At 26.6% G+C, this 27,912-nt stretch overlaps 1 protein-coding gene across 1 annotated transcript; it reads left to right on the plus strand.

The window, feature by feature from the left end:
• LOC129964089 (growth/differentiation factor 5-like) lies at positions 1-27,683 on the plus strand. Its single transcript, XM_056078772.1, has 2 exons — positions 1-46; positions 26,826-27,683. The coding sequence occupies exon 2, from the start codon at positions 26,840-26,842 to the stop codon at positions 27,638-27,640; it is 801 nt and encodes a 266-aa protein (XP_055934747.1). The 5' UTR covers positions 1-46; positions 26,826-26,839; the 3' UTR covers positions 27,641-27,683.
• The last annotated feature ends 229 nt before the right edge of the window (positions 27,684-27,912 follow it).

Raw genomic sequence — 27,912 nt, forward strand, 5'->3', positions numbered from 1 at the left:
GGCTAGTAAAAATTGTAACGGAAATGAAATGGATATCTTTAAAACGGTAAGTTTTAGAGTTTTAAGATGTTAAAATAACTATTTTTGAGAGGTAATTATTTTGGTAATTATGGTCATCAATTTCCATAAATAAGTCATACGATTTCCCATTTTGCGGAGGTTAAATTTATATTTGCGCTCTCAAAATCTTTGTTTGATGCCCATTTCTTTATTTATTTTTACTTCTTCTTTTCTCTGATTGAAAAGAAATTTTGGGGATATAGTGATTTCTCTCCAGAACATTTTTAATAATATTTTACAGCTTTATGTATTTACGAAGTTTCGGTTTAAGTGAAACTGTAAAAACGTTCATTGATTGAAGCCTTCTGAAAAGTTTGTATACATAGTTGCTTAATTTTAACTATTGCCATTCGATAAAAAGTAATAAGAGCGATTTCAATGCTACACACGTTAGCATTTTATACATATATAGATTCTTTCTGTTATTGATAGTTTAAACTAAGCCTTTATGAATGAAATCTTATAAGTTATAAAAACCTTTATGGCAGTTATTTGGAGTTATATAAAAATTGCACAGAAGCCTCAAAATTATGATCTAATAAGATGAGTAGAGTCGAACTTCATACAATTGCTGGAAACATGGGAGAACGGAATTCACAAATAAAAAAAGATTTTGGATAAAGGAAACAATAAGGGAAAGGGCATTCCTTTGCAACCAGGGGCGAATGGTGCTGAATTTATATGGAATTTTCTAAAGGCATCATCTATGCATTTACATATTACGGTTTAACCAATAATTAAGTTTTAAAACATGATATAACTTCAAATAATTTGACTATCGCAACCGATAGATGATATAGCAATAATATCAAGGCATCTTACCAAGGGAGATCATTGAAAATTAAAGATCATAACTTCGCGAATCATATACGTCGTGTCATTGGGGATCCACAGTGAGGTAAGATGGTAAAGAAAGATTGAAATTGCAGTTAAAAATTTTTACGCTCTTTTTTTGAAATTCTCAGCTGTGTTAATTACAATAGTGCCGTACCTTGATTATTGTTCTATTTGAATTTGCGATTTCTTTCCTTCCAAAAACTAATTTCTCCACAGTTAAGTTTAATTCTATTCTGAATATTATTTTATTGAAATTTATTCTATTTCATAAGAATTTACACACAAGCTAGAGATAGTGAAAAATATTTTTTGAAAAGCAACCGCAATAGAATCATTCATCTTGACGAGCTTCCAAGAAGAAAATGGAGTGATCTTATTCTTCCCGCCCTTCAATCATTGCGGAAACCAATCATTATGATTTGTCGAAAGAAGAGATTTATTTGGAGAAGGAATAACAAGTGCAATTACAGAAACTATAAGAGGAGCTATGCGAAAGGCAGAATGATTGGTGTAGTCTATGATTTCTTAGAAGGCGAAATATATCGCGCCTTAATGCATGGCGGACTATGTGGAAGTAGATAAGTATTTGTGTATGAGCACAATTTTAGAGAAAAAAATATATTGATGAACTTTATTAAATTGTATTCTTCTATCTCAGAGATGATTTAATAGTAATTTTCATTTTGATGTACGAGGAAAGGTGGTAAAATTATTTCTTTCAAGTAAATTCAATGATATTTTTTTTTACCAGACAAACTTATTCTATTAATGGCTTTCACACCAGAAATATGCATAATTATACGTATATCAATACTTGTAAAATTAATAATAAAGAAATATGTCGACAAAATCATTTTTACGTTAACAGAAATTTGTTTTGTTTTTATTATAATGTAATTCTGAGAAGTTAGGGACTGACCTGCTTCCTCAGATAGACGAATGTATTTACTGAGAAGAAAAGATATATGAAATAAAGAGTGAAATTTTAATATAAGTAAAAGTTATATATATGTATCTATGTCAGTTTGCTTCACATCTTCTAAACAACTCAAATAAATTCAATCAATTTTTGCATACTTATTATAGAAGACACGAGAAAGACTAATATCAAATTTTCAAAATACAATAATCAAATCCAGTATGCATTTAATTGGAAATTTACAAACCTTTCACCTATTTTGTATGTTGAACCATTCTACCATTTAAAAAAATTAGCTTTTATATGTCTTTTGTCTTAATATGCCTTTTAATTGTTTTTGACATATCTTAGTTATGAAGCAGTGATTTAATCATACTTGAAATTAAACTTATGTCACCAGCTCAAACTACGATAATTTTTTAAAAATATTTTCAGCATTTGTGCACAAATTTTGCAGTACTAATGAAATAAACATTTAAATTCTGTGGAAGAAATTAGCTATCGGTAGGTTTTCTTTAAAAAATCCTCACACTCAATAAATATGCTGATTAAAAATGTTTCAGCCGGCGTCTTAGCATAGGGGTAGCGCATCTTCCCCGTGATCTGGGTTTCCCGGGTTCGAGTCCCGGTTTGGGCATGGTTGTTCTTCCTGTTCTATCTGTGAGATGTGTGAATGTGCCCTCCTGTAAAAAGGGGTTGTGCAAGCGAATGAGTGATGCGTGAGTAGCAAAGTCGTACTCTTGGCCCTAGTTGGCGCTACGATAAAAACAAGAGGCGTCCCCCTTAGGCTTAAAACGGCTGTGTTTGAACAGCAGGCTTGTCCGTGGCAAGTGCCATAAGAAACAAACAAACAACAAAAATGTTTCAGGTGGAAATAGGACTTTATAAATTTTAATATATTATAAAATAATTTTTAGATTATACATCAAAAAACTTAAATCCCTAATAACGTTATATCAACTAATGCTGTAATTAAAGCGATCGTATTGGACACAGAGAATTTTCTTACTCAATATCTACGGAACGCTATTGAAAAATTTGGAGCTTCGAACCCAACATAGCTTGATCTGGCAACGTTTCATTCATACCCGTTTTCTAATTTAATAGTACTGTGTGATCATCATATGACTTACCATATTTTGAGGCGTCTGCAACTGAAACTAATCATAGAAATAAAACCAAATTTCAAATGTGCAGTGTGGTTTCAAATGTGCAGTAAAAGTATGATAAATTCTAAAAAAAGGGAACAATAATAATAACACCGATAGAAGAGAAATCAGCATTGTTCTCTTTAGGTAGAAAATGCAAATTTCATATGCTGCAGTAGGAAAATTAGGCAAATTTGGTACGAGACAACAGCGCCCTTCATTCTTTTTAGAAAGAGAAAAACCAACATTCAGCCAACAGTTCTTTGACTGACTGTTTATTAGAATCCATTATATATATATATCCTAATATGAGTGTACTTTATTACTAAATTTGTTTTAATATAAAACGGGTAATGCTGCAGAGACTCTTACGGAACTTATATGACACTGACAGCTACGATTGACAAATTTGAGGAAACTGATTGCTAAGAGTTACTAGAGAACGAAAAGCAATGTCAGACAAAACCATAACAAAAATTGTTACAAATATCTGCAGTGTCATTTAAAAGAAGTAATCACGAATGTCATAATCTAATGTAATATCTTGTACCCATTAAGTACAAGATATTACATTTGATTATGACACTCTTTAATTAAGTACAAAATGTAACACATTATATACAAGATATCACAAAAGAAGATGAACGTGGTCCAGGTGACCCGAATATCATTAATAATTAATAAAAAATGTCTACTGATAGTTTTATACTTATGCATTTCTGTATGCGACTTTTTTATAACTTGAAGATAATTGAAATTTTGTGTAATCCCGTTTTACATGCATTCATTGCATTTATTGATGCATTTTCAGTTACAGCGGCGTCCAAATCTCTTCTATCGGTGACTTTCAATACTGATATTTTTTCCTGCGTATATGTATTCCCATGCCTTTTACAGTGTACATATATTATTTGGTTTTTATTCCGCTCATTAGTTTCAGCTGGATTGCTTTAAAACAGAAGAATATATTTTATGACCTCCCCTCCCCTCCCCATGAAAACTCGTCAACTTATATCAAGCAATTCTTATGAGAATTCGCCAGAACAGGCTTATACCATACTTTTTGTTTATTTTATTCGAATTTTTTAAATTCGTAATAAATAGAAATAAAATGTTAGGACATCAGATTTATCCTTATTAATTTAATTTACTTAAATACTCACAAACCAAAATTTTAGAACTACCTGTGGATGTTTGAGAAGTGCTAGGCACTCGATATGAATATATAAAATGTTCATTTGCTGAATTCTTTGCAAATATTTAGGAGTAAATTTTTGTTTGACTTATTAAAATAGATTTCTAATGTAATGTAATTATAAATCTAAATAAGCCAATTCGAAAATGGAATTTACCCTGATTTATAAAAATAACCCCAAAACGAATGCAAGTTAATAAAGGAAATATTACAATCATTCATCAGAAATTCTTTATTCTAAGCGAAATAAGCCTTTTAAGGAAATGAGCTTGTGATCTGTGTGGAACATTCATTAATAATGTTTCCACAAAATATCATTAGCGAACAATTCGAGATATTAGGAATTCAGAAATGGGAATGTTTCTCTTTGTTTTTCCATTTACGTTCATTAATGACGTAGATATATTAAGCAACGATGAAATCAAGATAACAGAAAGAAACGAATTTTCCTATTTTTAGATGTAAATACGCCCAATTAATATTAATTCATGATTAATTATCTTTTTCTAAATTAGATGAACAAAATGTTATAAATATTTTTTGGCATTTCTACTATATGGACTTGAATGATAAAATATTCTTTTAGAATACAGAAAATTGAGCTTTTCATCGTGAAAAACTGAAATTTCGTTTAATATTGTTTTCCTTTTCAAAGTATCGAAAAGAGATTAATATTATATCGACTTTGAACTTTGAATTAAAATCTAATTTAATACTTAAATTTTAATTAACAATACATTAAATATGCAGATCTACATAAATATTTCAAAATAAATTTGCTCTCATAATGAAATTTCACCAAGGATTTCATCCATATATTTTAAAATTTTATCATTTTTTGTTTTTTTACTGTCCATAGTAGTTGACTACTTCAGAATAGCAAATAAGCTTGTCTAAATATTTTTAGCTCAAATAAAATGTATCTGCATCTTGGCTAATATACTTCAAACTGAAGAAGAAAAAATAATATGAAAATTACAATTTTTGAATGAATCTAGTATTTCCTCTTCAAATTAAACTGCATTTGTTTTTTTTCCTGAAGTTTTGAAAAATAATATTGGAAATATTTTAATTTTGATGACTCTGAGATATTTTCATGGAACTTGTCCAATTTCTTATTATTTTGCTATCAATATTTCAGATATAATTATCTTTAACCTTTTCTAGGCCCGTGGGAAGTATGCTTCCCACCAAATTTATCGATCTTCGAACAAAGTTATGAAGATTGACATAAGTTCTGACATATTTTTCAATAAGACAGAAACTTAGATGGTTCATTTCCTAATCTCACACAAAATTCCATGTTTTGATTTGTTACTTAATTATTAATTAACCAAATTAATTAATTAATCAAAATAAATTTATCTAATAAGTTAAATGAATCTCTTTTTTTAAGCCAATCTCAATTCTAAAATTATTTTAATATACCACAATTACAAAAAAAAAAAAAAAAATGGCCCTTTAAAGGGTTAACTTGATTTTTTTATTTACTATCAGGAGAATCAGAGTTTTATTAATCACACGAAAGAATTCTGATATCACTGCAATTTATTACACTAAAATTCTAATCTAGGTTTAATCAACTTTTAATGAATGGAAAATTTGTATTAGCATCAATTCGTTGCATGTTATTTGTGTTGTTTGTTTTTTAAGTTTCATTGACTTATTGTTTTATTTAGATTACTATATACTTTTAGTCTATTAGAATTATTAATTTATTAAAAATTTTCCATTTAAATTTTTTAATGACAATCAAAACTTTATTTTAAGTTATCAAAAATACTTTATTTAAAATTTTAATTACAATCATAATTTTATTGCTGATACTTGCAGTTCGATATTGAGGCCAATAAACTGCTAAAAAATTAAAAAACATAACTGAAATCGTATGCGATAAATCGCCAAATAAATGAGACAAACATAATTCACCTATATAGGAGAAATCTTAATGTCTAAAGTAAAATGGAGTTTGGCTTAAGCTGAAACTCTCCTAGTAAATAAGGGCACTTTAATATCAACATAAAAATTTATTAAACTTACTTTATTTATTATACGTACATTAATAAATAAAAATATATAATGTATACACACTGTAAAATAAAAAATAAAAATCTTAGTTGACAAACTTGTAGGTTCCTTCTCTCTCAGAGTTATACAAGGAATCACAATCTCCAATTTAGGCTACTTTCTCCTCTAAATTCATTAAAACTGGAAGTATGATGATGCAAAAGAGATATACAATGCAGCTGAAGAAACTTTTTCAACAGACAAGCATTACAAGCTTCATTAAAAACAGTAACGTGCTTTTATTATATTTAAAATTAGTTGCCATTAGAGAACAGATGGTAGCTGGGAATAATGGCTTTAAAAATAGAATAATTTATATATGACTTCATGTCCATGATTCAGTCAAACTGTCAAAAATTAAAACAGTGTTATTTCAATTGTCTTGCAGGTGTTCTTTTGACAGTGTACTTAAGCTTTCCTAAAGTAGATTAATCTCATGATGTTTTAGTGTTATTAATTTGTAAATTAGTCTATCTTCAAAAGTTTCATGGAATTGAAATTTTACTTTTTCTTATTCGTCTTGTAAACAACACAGATATTAAATAGGATGCTTCTACTTTGCTTTCAATAATGGAAGAAAATCATGGAATTTGATGAAACAAAGAAAAGAATTAGAGCTTCGGGGCAACCATGTTGTTGCAACTATTGTTGAAATTTAGACAAAAGAATATTTTTTAAAAAATTGCAAAAATTTAGGATATATTTTACACGATTATTAAATTAATAACATTAAAAGAACTTGAAAAAAAAATTAAAACAATATAGAATTTATTTTTGCGTATAATAGTTTCGGATGTTATAGAGGGAAAATGCAAAAATTCAGCTTAATTTTTATTTAATTAAAGCTTTAATGAAAATTTCAAAAAGATGGTTCTGAGGTGCACATTTTTACCCTCCAAGGTGCAAAATTTGTTAAAATGGTTTGGTGAATAGAACACTAACATAATCAGATGCAAACAGCCATTAATATGTATTATTAGTTGAGATAATGATTCAGATAAGAATTTTTATAAAAAATCCCATTAATGTTGAAAATGTATGTAAGTAGCAATAATTATGAAGAAGTAATTTTTGAAATATTTTAAGAACGGAAACATGATAATTTACGAAATAAATCACTAGTTCTTTGTGCCCTCTCTCTTTCTTTTAATATATAAATCGTTCTTCTAATATATTAATAATCGTTCAGTACTTATAAAAGCATTTCTGAATATTGCGCACAATTTTAAAAGTTTGAATAATTTAGAAGAAAGTTCTTTTAAAGTCTCTTTTGCATTTATCTAATGCATTTTTGAAAATTAACTTTTCATTTAACTATCAATACTGAATTTTCTGCAAAGTATAAATCTTTATCCGAAAAAAAGTTCAAAATGCACATCTTCCCGTAGTGAAAATAAAAATGTACCAATAGAAAATATCTGCAGAACTGTACGATTCTAGAAGGACTATTACATACTTACGAAGGTTTGTGGAAATGTAAATATTTTTGTTGTCTCCCAGTATTTTTATTAAAACATGTAAGTTTGACGATCAATGTGTTGTTCCATTATAATATTCTGGCATATTTGGCGGACACTGATTACAGAAAGTCAATGACAGTAGACCTAGAAATAAAACGCAATTGAAATTAGGACTACTAATTAAAGTAAAAATACCTCTACTACTAATAAAAATGAATGTGTGTGTGTGTGTGTGTGTGTGTGTGTTGACAATACATAGGGCAGACAGCGATTTTTTTCCATTTTTTTTAATAATATCTTAATCAATTAATAATTAAGCTGAATCTTAGCTTTTAAGGGTGATAATTTCCAAAAATACTATTGCACAAAAATTAAAAAAAAAAAAAATTCTTAACAATTTAATAGTCAAGCAATTTTTTGAAAATTTTTTGCTCTTTTCTAAAAATATTTTTAGCTTAATTTTTAATTATGGCTGCCCTGGAATTCCAAACTTTTTCAGCATTTCACAAAGTATTTAATTACATAATTTTTTTCCGCTGTTGAAAATTAAAGAAGATGAATTTTGTTTAATATCTGTGTAGTCTACAAGACAAATCAAACACTAAAGCTACAATATCGTAAAATTTGAAATGTAGTTGAAATCGGATATTGACGTTTTTAACAGCGCTATGATGTTATGGGACTATTTCCATTAGGAACTTTTATGAGCAGAATACACAGAACTTAAGTAAGACAATCAAAATAACACGACTTTAATATCAGGCAGTTGGCATGAAGGCATGAAGTTGCATCTAAATGATTTACCTGAAAGCAATTGTAACTGATATTTGCGGCGAACCAGGTGATTAAGAGAAAATTTTTTTTAAAAAATAAAATATAAATAGACGAATCAATTACGAAATAATATTAAGATATAATTGTTTCTGACTAATGGTTTAAATCTCTTTTAATTTTTTTCCGTGTTTTGTTTTTCTGTATTCAAAATGTATAATGATGAAATTAAATAAGGGATAATATTAAGAACTAATTGTTTCTGACTAATGGTTTAAATCTCTTAATTTTTTTCCGTGTTTTGTTTTTCTGTATTCAAAATGCATAATGATGAAATTAAATAAGTGATAATATTAAGATATAATTGATTCTGACAAATGGTTTAAATCTCCTTTAATTTTTTTGCGTGTTTTGTTTTTCTGTATTCAAAATGTATAATGATGAAATTAAATGAGGGATAATATTAAGATATAATTGTTTCTGATAAATGGTTCGAATCTCCTTTAATTTTTTTGCGTGTTTTGTTTTTCTGTACTCAAAATGTATAATGATGAAATTTTCTTTCTGATGACCGCCAAATTTTTCTGTATACTATTTTTAGCGAAGCGTTCACGTAATCATGAATGTACATTTTATTTTTATCCTTTTTCTTCCTGAATAAGGGCAGAAAATACAGGTTTAAAATGTCATTTAGCATTAATGTTTGTACTAAAATACATTTCACAGCATACATTTTCAACTTCTCTGTCTAGAAAATCTTAATTTCTCGAAGCATAGTAAAGATATGATCAAATTTTTCTGCATAAAAATACTACACTTTTTAAATTCTAATAAAAAACAAAGAATTATTGCGCAAACACTAATTAATTAATTAAGTTATTAACTACTTACTAAAGAACTATTATTAATTGATGCTGGTTTTACTCCAAAAGTCACAAACTTCTTTTAAATTCTAATAAAAGACAAAGAATTATTGCGCTAACACTTAACAATTAATTGACTTAATTACTTACTAAAGAACTATTATTAATTGAGGCTAATTTTACTCCAAAAGACACAAACTTCTTTTATTGAAAATTAATCTAAAAGATTAACAGCTATTTTCATATTATTAATTTTTTTAAATTTATAATTAACGATAAGACTTTTATATCAAACGGGTTAAATTTCCTAACACAAAAGAAATGTGCTTAGACAACGTGCTTAGCTCTTGCCCTCAATTGAAAACTTCAGATTTTTCTCAATACATCTGAATCTCTTTAAATATGGTTTGATTAAATTACACTAAATTAAAAAAACAAATACACTATTAACATGGTTAAAAAGTTAAAATAGAATTGTCAAATTGAATATTAAGATTAATTGTAATAAGTGATATTTATACAGGCAGAATTTGATGTACAGTATATTAGTGATATTCTGGATAGAGAATTGCCATCTCTGGAGTAGAAAATTTAATTTGTAGAGCTTATAACCTTGAATAAAATCGAAATACGTCACCCGGATTTCCGAAACACGTGCTACTTAAATTGATAAGAAGTCTGACGTAGTTCTATAGTCAAGAATTGAAAACAAATCTGTTTCAGATCCGGGATCTCTTATTTGCATAAGCCATGGAATTTTCCCAAGAAATAAATTAGTGCTATGGGACGTTATCATGTGTTCATAAAACTAATTACTACTTGAATAAATTCTAATCTCGACAATTTTAATTATTTAGACTTCGAGACAAGCATCTATTGACGTCAAAGACCTCCACAGTTGACGGAGAATAGTTTCTAGTATGGTCATATGACATATAATCCACAGAAGACATGTCCTGACATTCTTGATTTCTGAATATGGGACTCATATGTTATGGTTGATAAATTTCAAGTTCAATAATGAAGTTTTTCAAGAAATGATTAATAATAGAGAATTCATGAGGCGCTAATTCTGTTAAATTTATTTATCTATTTATCATCAATATTAAGAAAGTTATAGGAAAATAAAAATTTGAAGCACCCATCATTTCCTCCCTTTCTAGCTAAATGATCCATCTAGGAATTTATAAGAGGATTTAATATTTTTCATAATATATTCCAAGCCGGTTAAAATCCAAATAGAACTGCTCTAGTTTTATCTCTTTTATTGGTGATAAATGCATTATATAAATTTCTTACATGTTTTTTTAAATATTTTCTCAAAGAAATATAATTTTGAATCTGAAAGAAATTCTTATTTTTTTGTTTAAAGAACTCAGAATAAGGAATTGATTATTGAAATGAATCAATTAAAAATACTGATTCATTTCATCGTAAAATACCAGATCAATCTATTTTGAAACATTACTTAATCAATGATTTATTTGATTTTTGTGAATAGTGATTTCAAAAGAATTTTTTTTTCTCTTTAGTGAATAGAATTTTTTCGTGTATAGAATTTTCAAAAGGGTTTCATTTTTCCCTTTAATGAAATTTTCAATACATTTTAATTTTCTTTCTTTTTGTATGAAAGTCATCGATAAATCAAATTGTTTACAATTGATAGATGCATAAAAATCTAATTTTTTAATTTGGATAGGAGATTCCAGATCTACAAATAATACTGACAATATACTTTTATTTTTTCGTTTCACTCTCGCTTTTTTTAAAATAAAATAATTGCTTCTTACTAGTTTTTTCCCTTCAGATTCAATTTCAAATCGAGATTTACTGAAAATGAATCCGTTCATTGAATAATTTTCTAATGTATACATTAATTAAAAATGTATGTGGCTCAAACATGAATGCGTGATTTCAATGACAATGATATGTCATTTCCTTTGCTTATAACAGAAGGGGAAAAAAGGAGAAATAATTAAACAAATTGTTCTACGAATCTGTATTTTTTGTTCATTTCTATATAAAGTAAATTACAATACGTAGTTTTAGATTGATTAAGATTATATATATATATATATATATATATATATATATATATATATATATATATATATATATATATATATATATATATATATATATATATATATATATATATATATATAATTTACTGAAAAAAATCGTTGAGTTATAGTTGAAGTATTTCCAAATTGTTTTATACATGTCAGCATAGTATTGCCTATTGTTTTCGATTCAAAATAAAATAAAAGCCATGAATTTAAATGAATCATTATTATTTTGATATATTTTTTCTGAGATTACTTTAAAGAAAATTATCTCTTTAGAAATGCTGGGAAAATCGAGAAATGCATTCAACGCTTCAACTTTTTTCAGATACTTTTTATGATAAGAGATGTAAGTCAATTTTAATATGAGACGAATTCAAGAATGCTGAACAATATTTTTATAAGTCTCGTCAGAAATCTCAGATTCGAATAAAAGTAGCTGAGATCATATTTATCGTCATAGAGTACAAGAGAATAAACTTGTTTATACTTTAATGTGTACGAAGCGTACAGAGAAAGTACTATAAATGACCAAAAAAAAAATTACAAATTCAAGATTTTGAAGAATCTAAACATTTCCGACATCCGTTTGTCTGTCTGTCTGTGAACACGATAATTGAACTCAATGGATGTTATGTGGTATAATCTTTACATTTAATTTAACCATTTGGATTAAATTTTGAATAAAATACACTAAGAGAAAACCGGTCTGTCCAAATATAAGTTAATACTGTCACTATAAAAGGGACAAAGCAATGTAGGTAGGTAATGTATACAGATTTAAAATTTAAAATGTCGACTCAAATATATCAGTGGAGAAGCCATTTATAAGCTTGTAATTTTAGAAGAATCTCAACAAGATAACTAAAAATTGCAATAACTTAAATATGTTAACATTGTTGCGTGATTTTGTGACTACAGTTGTGGTTGATGTTAAATTTTAATTTCAATAATTTTAATTCAATAATAAATTTTAATTTCAATAATTTGTAAAAAGGGGAGAAATTACACATTTGTTTTCTAATGCTTGTGTATTAATAGTATCTCAGCCATTAACACCAAAGATCATTCGCTATTATGCTCTTTTGTAACTATGGTTCATCAATGGGAATGCAGTTAGCAATATACTAATACATTTATTATAGATTCTGCGAGAAAGTTTCGGGAAAATTACTATCGCTGATTTGAAATGAATCTTGTCTCTTCCATCGTACGTCTCCATCTCTCTATTTTTTTTTATTTCCCTTAGAAAATTTATGGATTTTTTTAAATTCAAGAGATACGTAAAATACTGAGAGTCAGAATAACTATTTATTGTTCAAAGTGTAATATGAAAAATGAATTATTCCATAAAATATTTGTAAAAATACATTTTTCAATGTATGAATTTATATTGTTTGATGAAACAAAAAACAAAAAATACTTTGCAGCAAAATCTCATATTCAGAAAAAATACCGATTTCCAATTGATAAAATTATTTCTTAATTATTACTATTAAATATTTTCAAAGCATTTATGGTTGAATAATTTATATGAAACAAAAAAATCTATTAACATCATTATATTAAGTTATAATTTGTAATTAGAAAAGTAATTCTAAAATTTCCATCAAATGGCAGTCTGAAGAACTATGGGCCATATACGATATTTTATTTAATAGAATGTTAATCAGTAATATCTTATTCACAAATGAATTGATGTTTTTCCATATATAAAAAGCTTCAGAAGGGAACAACATGTCTCTGCTTTGAAAATTTAAGCAAAAACTGAATATTAGACTAATGACAAATCACAAAATGTTTCTTTCCGCATGTAAGGAATTTTTGCTTATAACTATAAAAAAACTTTGAAAATTAATGCAAAACAAATTCTTAAAACTCATAGAATTAACAAATAGGTATTTTAAAGCCAATGCGGCCCTCCTCTAATTCTCTATAAATATTTTATGATTTTGAAAAAAATAGTTCTCTGAGGATGAAAATGTAAGTAATTTATCTGAGAGAATGGAAAAATCGCAATTATTTGTAATAAAACTAATTAATAACATAGTTTTATATCGAGATGACCATACTTTATCAACAAATCTTATCTCAGTAACGTAGGATCAACATTAGTAAAGACTCCATTTCGAATCTCAGTTTCTGTTATAAAATGTCTAGCCATGTGGGTACCATATTTAAAAGAAACGGTTCCTAAACGTTATCTATATCCGGGTGTAAATGATTATCGATAAAAATTAATTTGCAGATAGTTATTGATGACGTCAAACATTCTTTGTTGTGAGAGGACATGCGCATGGAGATATCCTGCTACTTGAACGAAAGTAAAGAATTTGTAATATAGTATAGCGTTTGTCCAAGTATTGATAGAGATAATTACTTTAAGAAAACCCGAATTTAAGAAAAGGGTTGTTAGCCGTCAATTAGCATGCGGATGTAAATTCTGTTTTAGATATTCTTTCAAACATCAATCTGTAGGAAATTTGTTATGACGTCAAACACTCTTTGTTGTTAGATGTGTTTTGAGAAATCGTTGACTGTTATTGATACTAAAGTAACAAAGTTGAAAAGCATAACCTATCATGTTGACATCCAACAAGAGATATATGGAAAAGTTTCGCTATAGGTATCAAAAAATTTGATTAAGTAATCTTCCTTTTAAAAAATACTATATATGTCATGAGTTACTTTTTTATTTTTAAATAATTTAGGAATTGTTGCGGCTATTCTGAGAAAAACCATGTTTCTGAAAATTTGAAAAACGTTATTTCAACTTGCCACTCAAATAAAAACTGAACTTGTTTCTCCTCAAAATAGAAAGTTTACAGATGATGCTAGTGGAAGGAAAGGCGATTCATCTGGAATTATAATTTTTTTTCCAGTTATGTAGGAGAAGAAAAAATAAAACTTTTCTCATCCTAGATTCTATATTAACTATACGAGTCGAGAATTAAAATCAGAAAATTAATTTTCTTTAATTTGAAAGCAGATTTTATCGAGAGGGAAAAATTTAATCTTGAAGTTTTGATAGACTTCCATATATTTTATTTTTATTGACTTATCCGTGATGTTATCGCCCTTTTAGCATATTGTAAATCTAGTATGTTAAACGCCAAATAAAAAAAAAGACATACATATGCTATATATGTATATAAACATTATCAATATTAGAAGTAGAAATAAACTCATAAATCAAATAAATTACAGATATGTGAAACAAGCAAACGATGTATTATTTTCTCATCTGGAGATGAAACAAATGTTTACCTCAAAAGGAATTCTAGCATTTTCTGAAAATAGTATCGAACAATTAAGTAAAAAGATGCCACTTATATGCCAACATGTGTATGCCAATGAGGAAAGATGGGAAAGACGATATAAACTCTAGGTACTAAATTAAAAACTTCAAAAGCATAATAGATCAAATACACACACACACACACACACACACACACACACACACACACACACACACACACACACACACAAACACAAACACACACTTCCGGTTTAAAGATTTTTATCTCCAAATTAAATTTATTAAGTAATTCAGAAGACAAACTTTTTGAAAGAATTAAGTTTCATGACAAAAAAAAAAATCAAATATTTGAATGAAAAACGTCTGAAGAAAAGCTAATTTGAATAGAAAGAAGATTTTAAAGTATAAAAAAAGATTTTCTTTAAAAAATAAAAGAAATAATTCATTTAATGGCAGAAACCTAAAATCTAACAACTTATAATAATTGAATCGATAGAAGTTTTTTAAGTAAGTTGAATAATAAGAAGATTTTAGTCTTATGCATTTTATATCAATGTTATGAAAAAGAATAGTGTTATAATGAAAGTGTATAGCGCACACACAAACTGCGCGCTCGCGAAGAGAGAGAGATTCTAGAGTTATTTACAGGAAATATATTTTTTAATTTGACCAGCTAAATTTTTAGTTTTTTATATTTAATCTTTTTTTGATACCAAATATCTCTTGCGCAATCTGTCTTTATTTGATGTCTGTATCTCATAATCAAAATATTTTTGCATAATCAAAATATTTGGTTTAGAAAACAAACAAGAGATAAAGACTTCGATATTTACAAAATTGAATTAAAATGCGTGTTTTCCAAATAAATTGAATTTAAATGAAATTCATCCTTTTAATTTAAGAATGTTTTAATTATATTTCTATATGTTACAGGTAACATATTTCTTAATACAAAAAAGGGCCTTAACAACGTCTTTTAATATCAGCATTCTGGAGCTTTGTCATTTGGCTACAAAGTCACTAAATCGCTCTAATGAGTAGTAATGTTTTCACATATAAAGTGGCAATTAGCAGCTTATGAATCAACTCTTAATGTAAAAGGTGTGCCCTTCGAAAATTTACATATTCACCAATTTCTCAAGCATGATTTCTTGGTGTCTGTCTGGGGGATAGTAAAATCAGTTTTGTAGAGCAAAATATTATTAGTATATATTTTAAGTTAGAACAAATAATGTTCACACTAATAACATAAAATAATAGTTTCTAAAGGATTCATAATACATATGAAAGGCAATATGAAACAATGAAATGATGCAAGTTAAAAAAATTCCGAAATTTGCTTTTAAAAATGGACAAATTAGCAATGTTTTGTATAATGTTGTAAAGATTGTAAATATTTGACAGTTCTATAAGTAGCTCATGACAATTTGTAAAGAGGTGGCTAATGTAAATATTCTTATATTTATTGAGAGCAGTGTTTTTCCTTTTGCCTAACAGTTTCAACCCCCGGGGGCACCACGAAATGAGGATGAGATGCTTCCGACATGGTGGTTAGATCTCGCCACCCTGGAGGGTACACAGATAGGCGGGGGATCTGACTCCTCCCATCGATGATGGGACGTACTTTCTTCGGGGAGGGTTGTACCGTGGCCGGTGATGACCCTTAGGACCACAGTTCCCGTCAGTGTTGCTGTTGCGGCGGTCCGGTCATTCAGTTTTATGGCTTAAATCCGTATGCCTTCGTGGCGGGTCGAAGAGTCAGATGCCTTGCCTAACAGTTTCGCTTTTATAACAAATATTTTACCTCTATTTGTCAGATCTGTATTTATGACACTCAAAAGTCAGATATGAGTAAGTACGACATATTTATTTGAGATTAAGATCAAAAAGCAACATTTTATGGATGTTCAGTATTAAAATAAAAATATCACACAAGTCTGGAATTAATACAGATCACTTTTGCAATCAAAGATTCATATGGTACTTCTTTCGTTTTTGAAACAAGAAAATTTTAAATCCCTTTTACAAAGTCACTGAATTTTTAAAAAAATATAAAACATATTATTCAAATGTTGTGCTTGTTCAAGGAGACAGATGATCCTTTCGATGGAAATTCAAATCGTGTTTAGGCGGGTAATTTAATCTCTGAAATAACAACTTTCTTTTTATCTTTCAAGACAAAAATAATATTTCTTCCTATATCATCTGGAAATATAAATTTCAGGAAATATTTTTTCCTGAATTATGCACGAATTCTTATATATCTGAAGAAAAACAGAAGAAAAATAATTTGTTTCAAAATATCTTTTTACGTAAATTAGGACGTGATTCAGTAGTATAAACTGATATTTTTTTATTATTTATGCCTAACATTAATTATTTAAATAGAAATCTCGAAATATTTGTTGTCAGAAATAAGTGAATTTAAGGGAAGGCTCGTTTCAAGTTCATAATCCAATTATAAAAAAATTCTGCGATGGAGAATTATGAAAATCAATTGAAATTAAAATCTGTGAAGTTAAAAAAAATAGTTTCTAATTATAATCGAAATGCGTAATTCGAAAAGGAATCATAACTGAAGTAAAGTTCACTCTTTCAATTTTCTCAATTTTTGCAACTTAATGTTTAATTGTGTAAAGTCAAAAATTCCTTGGAAAATTTTATTCCATGTTAAGCTCAGTTGTTTTATGTCTAATACTGAAAATGAACATCTAAATCGCATATTCCTTGTTTTCTTTATATCTACAGTGTGTTAAGGCTTTAATTTTTATTATCAAATACTTATACTATATTTATTTTTTGGTATATTGTTTATATTCTAGAATTCTTGCAAACCAATTCATACAATAATTGAACCAGGAAAGAGGGAAATAAAGTATCATTTCGTTGTGATGATATAAACGTTACAGATTCATCAAAGATTTTTAATAAATATTAAATAATAAAAAAAAATTAGAAAATTTGACTTTGGTATTTATAAAATAAGCTTATGTATCAATAACCGAATTTTAAAGAGGCAAATTAAAAATCGTAAAAATATGGATTAAATATCAAAATTCACACAAGGACTTTTGATTTCCTTAGTAATTACGTTTTAAAAATTGTTTCAATTTCTTTCTTTATTATATTCCATATAAAAATAAATACCACAGATAAATTTTATTTCTATTAAATAAAATACCAAACGATAGAAAATAAAATACTTTAATATCTATTTGAAAAACTATGAGTTAAAGGTGTTATTTTTAAAAAAAATGTCTTTAAAAAGTGCCGGAGAAAAAATAATTGCTGGAAGTATAAAAAGTATTTATTAAAAAAAAAAATAAACGGAAATTAGTTGAGAATTTAAAAGGGTAATCTTTGTAAATGCCCACACATAAATGTGTTCGCAATCACATACACACACCAAAAAAATATGAATATAAAATGTATATATAAATGAATAATGTGTATGTATAAAAAGAAAAGGAAATGTGTTGAAGATTTAAAATGATAAATTTCGCAAATGCTCAAACATAAACATGTTCGGTAATCATGCATACAAAAAAAAAAAAAAAAAAAAATGTATGGACGTTATGTTCTTATGTGCTCTTTTGAATTTGGACAGCCACATACTTCTAATTTATATTTGTAATGACTAAATACTTAAATAATTTTCATGTCATGTATTCTATACATTCAGTTTTGTCAACTAGAGAATTCAGCTTTTCAATAATAAACTCCAAGATGATAATTTTTTTTCCATTTTTCAACAAAATTGGAGTAAAATATTGTTGAATGCATTGAAACGAAACTATTTTGAGTAAAATTGTTCAATAAATGTTTATATAGATAGCTAAAATAAATAAAAATAATTGGAGAAAGCATTCTTTATAAACAAACTGAGGAATTAAATATTTTTATTCGTATTATTATAGCAAATTATATTCAGAAACAGAAATAACTATGAAATTTTGCACTCGGAAAAAAAAAATGTTTATAATTCCAAGTATCAACTATTGTTTGGAGTGGTCAGTTAAATGTCATTTTTATTGTTTTTTCCTCCAAACAAAATATTTAATAACTTTAGCCTTTAAATTAGTGGTTTTGACCCTGTTTTTTGTATTCAATTATCGTTTCTAGAAATTATGATATTCCCAAAATAGCCCTAATAAGAAGTGATATTTAACTGTTAAAGGATAAAATCAATGTAACGGATAAAACAATATAATGGATGAAAAATTGTATTTTTATCCATTACATTCGTTTTATCCGTATCTAAATTTTTCTGAATTTATCTTAAATACTATTTTTTCTATAGATGACTATAGATTTCTACCACAATTTTATGCATTAATTAGCTCGATGAAAAATATGAAATAAAATAATTTCAGTTTCAAAAGGTTTTACTAAAAATATCTTAGTAAATTTCGCATATTGCACATTCATATTCACTTTAACTTTGATGATTCATCGTATCCTCATGTAGCCGACCCCCATATTATTAAACAAACAGATGTTAAAGGGATTTCTTATCTCTGTAGATAGTGGGAGGACCTGTTAAGAGTGTCACAGGCGGATTTATTAGATTCTACCAATGACATTCTGTATATCTGCTTTTCATTCCCGCCTCTCTAGTATACTGATAATTCAGATAAACCTCCAGGAGCATATAAACTCTTCAAATGTTAATTTTTGTTTTGTTTCTAGAAATTTTATATTCGTACTACAAAGTCTGTTTGAAAGTCTTGATTTAAAATGAAATCAATTCTTGGAGTTTTAATACTTGTTTTTTTCGTAATTTGGTTTTGCGCCTGCGAAGATGGTATTAATTTTAGAAGCGGATTACCGTCCATACTTCAAAGACATTTCGATGCATTTAATTATAATGAACATTGTGTGAAGGAGAAAATAAAATACGTATCAACTGATGGTAAGAAATTTTTTCAAATGATTTTTTTATGAATATATTATTTTTTTTTAGGTTTGTTTGCTTAAAGATTTTTATTTATTTATTTCATCTCTTTTGCTCTGTAATTTATCCAAGTAGAATTTAATTTTTAAATACAAATGAAATTTCGATGAATTTTCTATATTTTTATTGCAGATTGAGTTTACGTTTTGTATATTAAGTTAAAGTATTAGTATATTTATATATGCAAAGTATATATAAATATACTATATAAAGTATATTTATATATACAAAGTATATTTAGAGTTTAGTTCTATTTGAGATTAAAGATTTCATATGAAAAATAAACAAACAAACAAACAAAAACTGAATTCGCAGATAAACTTTTAAATACTTAATATTATAGATAATAAGATATATTTTAAAAATAATATTGATAAAATATTTAATAAATGAAGAAAATAAAATATGAAAGGTAACGAAAGGGCTTCGAAGGAATGTGAATAAACTAATGAAACATTTAACAAATATAATTGTTTTTCTCTAATGAAAATAATGATTTTTAATTACTTTTCTTTTGAAAAAAATTAATTAATGTGTAAAATATTGTTTATTCACTATATATTATGCAATCATCTAATGAACGTTTTTAAAATAATTTATAAATTTATTTCAAAATAAATTATGTAGCTACTATTTACATATTGCATTCAAGTGCGATAATTGACAACTACATACGATTTTTTCTGCTTTAAATTTGTTCATTGCCCTTTCTCAAGAGTTAGATGTGCTGTGGGATACAATCAAATATTAACAATATGAAAAAAATGTAAAATTTGTTTGAGACGACCGAATATGTCGCTGAAATATCTTATAGATTTGATAAGAAAATTTAAAAATTTCAAATATAGTACCTTTTATTTAATAATGCTTTCATAAGCACTTTTATGCTGAAAACAAATTTGCTCAGTCTGTTTAAAATATTATTCTGTCATCATATTTCCTTAAATGAGTTTTAAAAAAATTTGAAAATAAGATTTTTAAAATGTGACTTCAGTTCAAATTTAATTATTTAGTTATAATCATATAATATTTGGGAAGTAAATTATTATCATTATCAATTTGTTTCATATCTTAATTTGTCTTTAATATTTAAGAAATAAATTATTTTTAAATAAATGTCATTTACAGTACATTTTTTTACCGTACTTCCTATGCAAAAATGTTAAAAAACATTAATAAGAAACACGTTGCTTTTCGAAAGTTGGTATTTGTGTTTTAAATTGTACTTCCTGATTCTTGCTAACTTCCTGATTATTATTTCTTATGTTTGATAAATGGAGGATGAATAAATTTAAGTCAGATTTCTAAATGAATGGTATATATATTACATGTGGCACAAATTTACTATTTTTAATGGTACGATTTTTTAAAACAAGTAATTTAAATTATTATGAAATATCCTTTTTTAAAAGGGTTTTTGTATTAATATTCATTATTTAAATATGTAATTTTTTTCATTCTTCTGATTTTTTCTTAAAATACTTCATAGAGCGTACGGTCTACTCTTAAATGGTTTAGTTATATTCAAAAATGTTATATTAAATAATGTTTCAGTTCGACAAAGAGACGTATTTTTAAATTTTTTTATTTGACAGAAATCTTACGAAGGAGTTAAGAAAATGTAACTGATTGAAATTTTGGTTAAAAAAAAAGAATTATTTGTAAAATTCCAACAAAATGATAACAATTTTAATGCCCTTCAACAGATCGCATCCTTGTGAATTTACACTTTCAAACATAACGTGAAAAAAAAAAGTACTCGGCTGCATTCTGAGTCTGACTTCGTCTTGCAGTTAATGAAGTCCAATTTAGTGCATTTGGTAACAGTAAAACAGGCTCATTTCTTATTTTAATCTGCATTTTTAATTAATCTTAAAATTTATTATAATAAATTTTTACAAACTATTTATAATATTTTAAATATATTTATGCTTTATTATGATGTTTAATTTGCAAATATCAATGAATAATGTAGATTTGAATTGTTATATATATTTAATTTAATTTTAACGCTTCATTCAGGATATATTTTTCGTCGTTGCAATTCTTTATTAAGCATATAAATTTTTGATCAATTTTTATGTGGTGCAAAATTTAAAATTGATGCTAAATTAACATATTAATTACATAAAATTAAGATTTATTTCGGTGCTCTTACGTGATTTTTTTTTAATAAATGCGAAGAAAAATTTTTACAATTTCTCAAAAATTATAAAATTATGAAACTTACAACTAAAATAAAAGTTTTTTTATGTATTTATTTAAAAAAACAATTTTAATATTTTTTGTTTTTATTTATTTATATTTTAGTAACAATATGTATTATTAGCTGAAAATTATTTTAGAAAATTATATGTAAGTGCTAACTTATTGGGCGAGCCTTACATGTGCATTATAACTAATAACTGCATGCTACAAAAAATTATATTATTAGTTTATTAAATCATTTTTTTAGTTAAAATGTTTCGAATTCATTAATATTAACCTTATATCCAAAATTTCTTTAGATGAACATATTTGGAAGAAGTTAAAAAATATTTTTATCAAAGAAAAAATGCTTGATATTTTTATTAGAAAAATTACTTTGCTTACATAGAGCAATAAAAAAAATCATTATTATTTTCCTTTCAAATATAAAAAAGCGAAGAAGAAGTGTTTTAGAATTCCTTCTAAGAAATTCTTAGAAATTCGTTCTAAGTAGGAGGTTTTAAATTCTGTTCTGGAGAATTGTGACTTCTTTAGTACTGAATTGTAAATGTTCAGTATTTATACTTAATGATAACTTTAATAACTTTTCATGTCCTTTCTTTCAATTTATTTTGAATAGCACGATTTGCAAGAAATTTTAATGTAGAATATATATTGATAAAAAGGGACTTATTTTTATTACCGAATGTTATAATGTGTTTTTACTGCAGAATGTTGTTATAATGTGATTTGTGTTCATAACATATTGCTTAATTCTTAGTATAGCCATTTTGCACATTCTAATACTCTTAAATTTAAAACACACACAAAAAAAATTTAAAACCTTTTAAATAATTTTCTTGAATTATATGCACTATTCAAAACACATATATTTTTTGTAAAGCAAAATAAAATGTCCTGCATTTTAGGGTCATATTCTATTATGCGTAGATATGTAACTTAAAACAGGTATTATTAAAATATTTTCATGACATTTTTTTTTCAGAAATGGTTGAATTTTTCTTATATATAAATTTGAATTTTTAATTAAAATGATATTTTGAAACTTCCTGAAGTGATTTTAGTAGCGATTTTTATAGTTATGCATTTCTTATCAATATCTTGACATGTGGGAAAAATCAAGTTAGGTCAAAAGACCTTAATTTCATAAAAGCTCATTGCCAAAAATGGGGCGATCATAAATAAAACAATATATTCTATAAAATAAGAAAATTTTACATTACATTTTAATTTACTTAACTTTCGTTTTGTCATTTAATTTATGTTTTTATATTTACAAAGAATCTTAATAATATTAGTGTATGGGGCAAATCTACTTTTGCGAAAGCTGATTTTTAAAAAAAATTCTAAAGCAGTTATCAGCATGACACAGTTTTTACTTTTTTTATTTGTGAATATGGCAGTAAAAATTTTTTTGACCAAACATTGCTGTGGAGAGTTGATAACTTTTATCAGTTTGATATAAAAATGTTTGCATGTATGTAACGCAAGATTTAACATTTTAAAGGTTTATTTAATCTCTACAGAAAATTTGGCTATATTTAGGATGTAGAATTTTTATTAACCATTACTGTAATTCTGAAATAAAATAAAATCATTTTCTTTGAAATTGTAGCTCGTATGATGTCTAAAATCTTTTTTCCGTATTGATAAGGGGAAAATTTATTCTAAAAACGATATGAAATAGTACGTAAATTTCTTATAACGTACCAGAGTAAACGCATTCACTTATAATAAAAGCGTATATACATAAAAATAATAATGTTTATAATAAGTGTTTCGGCTTTTTGCGGTTTAAAGTGCTGATTTTGGTAGAGATATACTTCGGAGCCTGAAAATATATACCTTTTTTGTGAAATTCTGATATATATATATATCGTTAAAATATATTAATTTAGTTTTTGCACAATATTTATAAATTTCATAATTTTTCAACTATATATTTATGCTGGATTTGTAAAAATTGCTTGTTACTATAGTAATTGAATATAATTCGTTTCTACAAAAGTTTAATCACATATTTAAACGATTACTGCAGGCTAAAGCATGGAGATTCCCTTCTTCGACAATGCTGTTGCGATATTCCAATTACTTATTATTAAATTTTTAATATAGAAAATTAACTTTTAGGGTAGTTTTGTTCAGTGAACAGTGGCTCAGTAAATGTTTTAGTAAACTCGCCTTTAAAAGTGTGCCTGTATTTATATTCAATAGATATTCAATAAGTTAGTACGAATTTCCCAAAAGTCATAACCATTTTGAAATCTTAATGAGAATTTTAGTTTGATAGCCTCAGTTCATTTTCGAGTCTATTACAAAATGAATTTTTTTCTTAATATCACTACTATTTATTTAAAAATTATATCATCGGCATCATATACAAAATTTATTCATGATATTAATTTAGTTTTTATATGAATTTCATATGAATGTCTAAAATCATGACATTCGACAAATAATTGCATAATTCATCAAAATGCAAATTACAAATACTCATTTGATTTGAGATAAAATGAATTCATTATTTGACAATAATGAAAAATGAATTCATTATTTGACAATGATGAAAAATGAATTCATTCATTTTGAAAACTGGTTCTGTATATATATTTAAGATTTATGGTTCTTGATTTTTGTAAAATAATTTTGTATTGTTCATCCAAAAAGTATCCTGATTCCTGTTATTGCTCGTAATCTATAAAAGTTAAATTGGGCAGAAAAAATTGACTACATTTAGAAGAACATGTCCTTCAAAAATATGTGAATTGCATTTGAATCAGGGAAAATCTTCATATTTCTTTTTACTTAATCTTCAAATATCTTATTTCCAACCCTTACTGTTTTGTCTTTTATTTGATTCTGCATGATAAAAAAAAATCCCCAGATATAAAATGTTATACGATTCGGCTTAAAATAATCACAGAGAAAATTTTTTTAGGAACAGATTTAATATATTCAAATGTAGCAAATATGTCACTCTATTAAAACTTCCCTTGCCTTAAGTTTTTTATTCAATCATGAATATGTTTCTAAGAAATTTCTGTTTTAAGAAAGATAATTTATTTTTTATGTTTCCAATTATCAGCAATGAAACAAAACTAAACAAGAATTTGAAATATTTGATTTTATTTTTATATTTAATTGCACATAAATAATAGATAAAAAAAATTTTTTTTGAAGCATATAATTGTAAAATGAAGAATTTTACGTTTAGCTATTAATATTAATAAAATTAGCCCAAATTAAAAATATATGGAGCAGCTGAAAATGCTTTTTTTCTGAAACATTCCTTTATAATTAAAATACAAGAAACAAAACGCTGGTGATTTGCATGATCAAGTTTCCATTAAAAGATATTTTAAATTATTTTTAGGAATTTTTTTAGCATTTTATATTAGTAAAAATTATTAATTAGAGGTGCTAATTAGTAAAACGCTTATAATTTTTTGTTTAATAAAAAAAATTGCATATTTTGCTAAAACAATGGCATTGCTTTACAATGGACAAAATGTTGGTTTTGTATTTTATTCAATATATTTTATTTATCTATATATTTCCTGCTATATGAAATTTTGTACTTAATGCATAATTTTACAAAAGTGCTTGTTTCATTAATTAAAGGTTTCACAATTCATCTTTTAAAATATAATGGCTTCCATTTATCCCATCGAAATTTCGTTTGAATTACCTACCCTACTTTACAACATTGCTTTAGATTACAATAATCTAAAACAATGTTGAAAGATATGATTCCTTTCCAGTTTTCCTTTCCAGTTTTACCATTTTTTATTTCTGCCAGAGAAATCATTTGCAAAATTTAAATGAGCTTTCCCTCAAAACTAAATAAATAAATAGAAGCCGAAAATTTTTGCTATTATGAAAGTCTTTGCGTATTGCTATTTATATTTAATTGATGGAAAGAAAGAAAATTAGAAATCGTGATGATTTAGATCTTTCCCTTATGATTGGCATCAAAATGCGTTGTTGTTCAAAGCTTTTTCTTGCAAATATATATATATATATATATATATATATATATATATATATATATAGCTTTAATGTTTATAAAAGTACATTGTTGTCTTGTTTATTATATAATTTGTTACATAATAAAAAATACTTTTACAGATTAATTATATCTTGTAAATATTATATCTTATAAATATAAAAAAAATCCTAGAAATCTCATATAACATTAGGAATCCAAATTTTTAAATACTTATAACTAATCAAATCTTTATTTAAAATTTCAAAATATTCGACGTATTTGATTTGATTTAAATTTGAAGAATTCAAATATGTATTAGAAATTTTTTTGATGCTGTTTGATAAAAAGAACTTGAGCAAATCTAAATATGAAATCGACCCTCAAAAGAAGATATATTTCTTAGTCTTACAGAAAACATATTTCTATAGCAATAGATATTCACAGCTTTATTGTAAAGTTTCAGAATAAAGAGCAGTGTTCTAACACATTTTTAACAGATTATATTAAATAACGTTTCATTTTTATTGATTGATTATGTTGTTATTTATGGCACTTCACAAGCCCGCTGACTGAGTCAGCGATTTAAGCCGAGTTCGTGCAATAGCTTCTGAGGACCCCTGAACACCCGAGAGCAGAAGTCTGACTTCTAACTCATATGAAGATGACACTCACACACTCGCTTGCACAACCCCTTTTTTTACGGGGTTTTTACTCTTTCACACACCTCGCAGATAGAATACATGAAGAAGAACCATGCCCGAACTAGGACTCGAACCTAGGACGCCCAGATGACCGGGAAGGCGCGCTACCCCTAGGCCACGGCACCAGCTTGATTGATTATTCATAAGCTAAAAGAAATCATTGAATATATTAATATCAATATGATTTATGTTAAAATTTCAAATTAGTTCAGCAAAACCGTAAAGAGAAAGTATTTTTTTTTTTTCATTTTGTGTCGAAAGAGCAAAAACGTTTGCACAATATTTTGAACCTTAAAGTAATATTACCTTTATTCTTTTCTTTTTTCCAGTCTCATTAACACGGATGGACAAGGAAATGTTGCCCTTTATCACAGCAAAATTATCGACATATGAATATGATGCCAACAAAGTAGAAGTTTATTTAGAGTTCCACGGACTTTCGGAAAAGAAAACAGCTTCCCTAGATAATCGAAAATTTATCATAGATGTGCAGCCGTTTGGGAATAAAGAAAAGAGTTTTAACACAACTTCATCTCCTGCTTCAGTGATTGAAAATGCGGTAGAGCTGACATTCGAAATAACCTCGTTATACAATACATCGAAAGAGGATCATGTTTTAGAACTAAATTTTACTTTCAATATCCTGCGGAAAAATGGAAGAACAGCAAAATCCCTTATGAAAAATCCCTTAAAAGCTTTCCTCCTTGTTTACGAGACAGTAGAATCTTGCAGCTTTCTGGATTTTGTTAATCGTGAAAGACGATTTCGAAGATCCATAACGGTTAATCAAGTGAACAGTGATGCAAAAGTTGGTTTAAAACCCTTCACTGCATCAGCAGATTTTGCTTTATGTAAAGTCACCCCTTTCCCTGTCAATTTTACGGAAATAGGGTTAGACTGGATAGTCTATCCGGAGGTGCAGGATATCGGTTCATGCAGGGGAATATGCCCTATGAAAAGTGTCGTAACAGGGTACGGATTAATCCAAACTATATGCTTTGAAAACACTAAAAGAGGACAGCCACCATCTTGTTACCCCAGTGAATTTGGAAGCATGACTATCATTTATACTGATTATTTGGATAATAGACCAGTCATAGCCAAATTCTCTGATATGATAGTCAAGAAATGTAAATGCATATAAGACTTAAATGGAATTTTAAAGTTTTAATGCATACTTAAACTAATCAAAGATACAAATTCCATCTTTGAAAAACTTTTGTTTTCTTATTATTTAAAATGTATTCTTAAAAAATATATCTCAATCGATTAAAAAAAATTCTTTTAAAAATATAATGATTTTTTTTATTGTATATTGAATGAAACAATTAATTGCATTATAAATATTATAGATTCAAAATAAGAGAAAGTAGAATTTAATAATCAAAATACATCATTTTCGTTTTTCAACTACTG

Source organism: Argiope bruennichi, chromosome 3 (genome assembly GCF_947563725.1).
Source record: "Argiope bruennichi chromosome 3, qqArgBrue1.1, whole genome shotgun sequence".
In the NCBI taxonomy this organism is placed as follows: Eukaryota; Metazoa; Arthropoda; class Arachnida; order Araneae; family Araneidae; genus Argiope; species Argiope bruennichi.

Bases quoted from the DNA above. Each gene is read 5' to 3' on its own strand.
- LOC129964089 (XM_056078772.1), top strand. From the start codon at position 26,840: ATGGACAAGGAAATGTTGCCCTTTATCACAGCAAAATTATCGACATAT.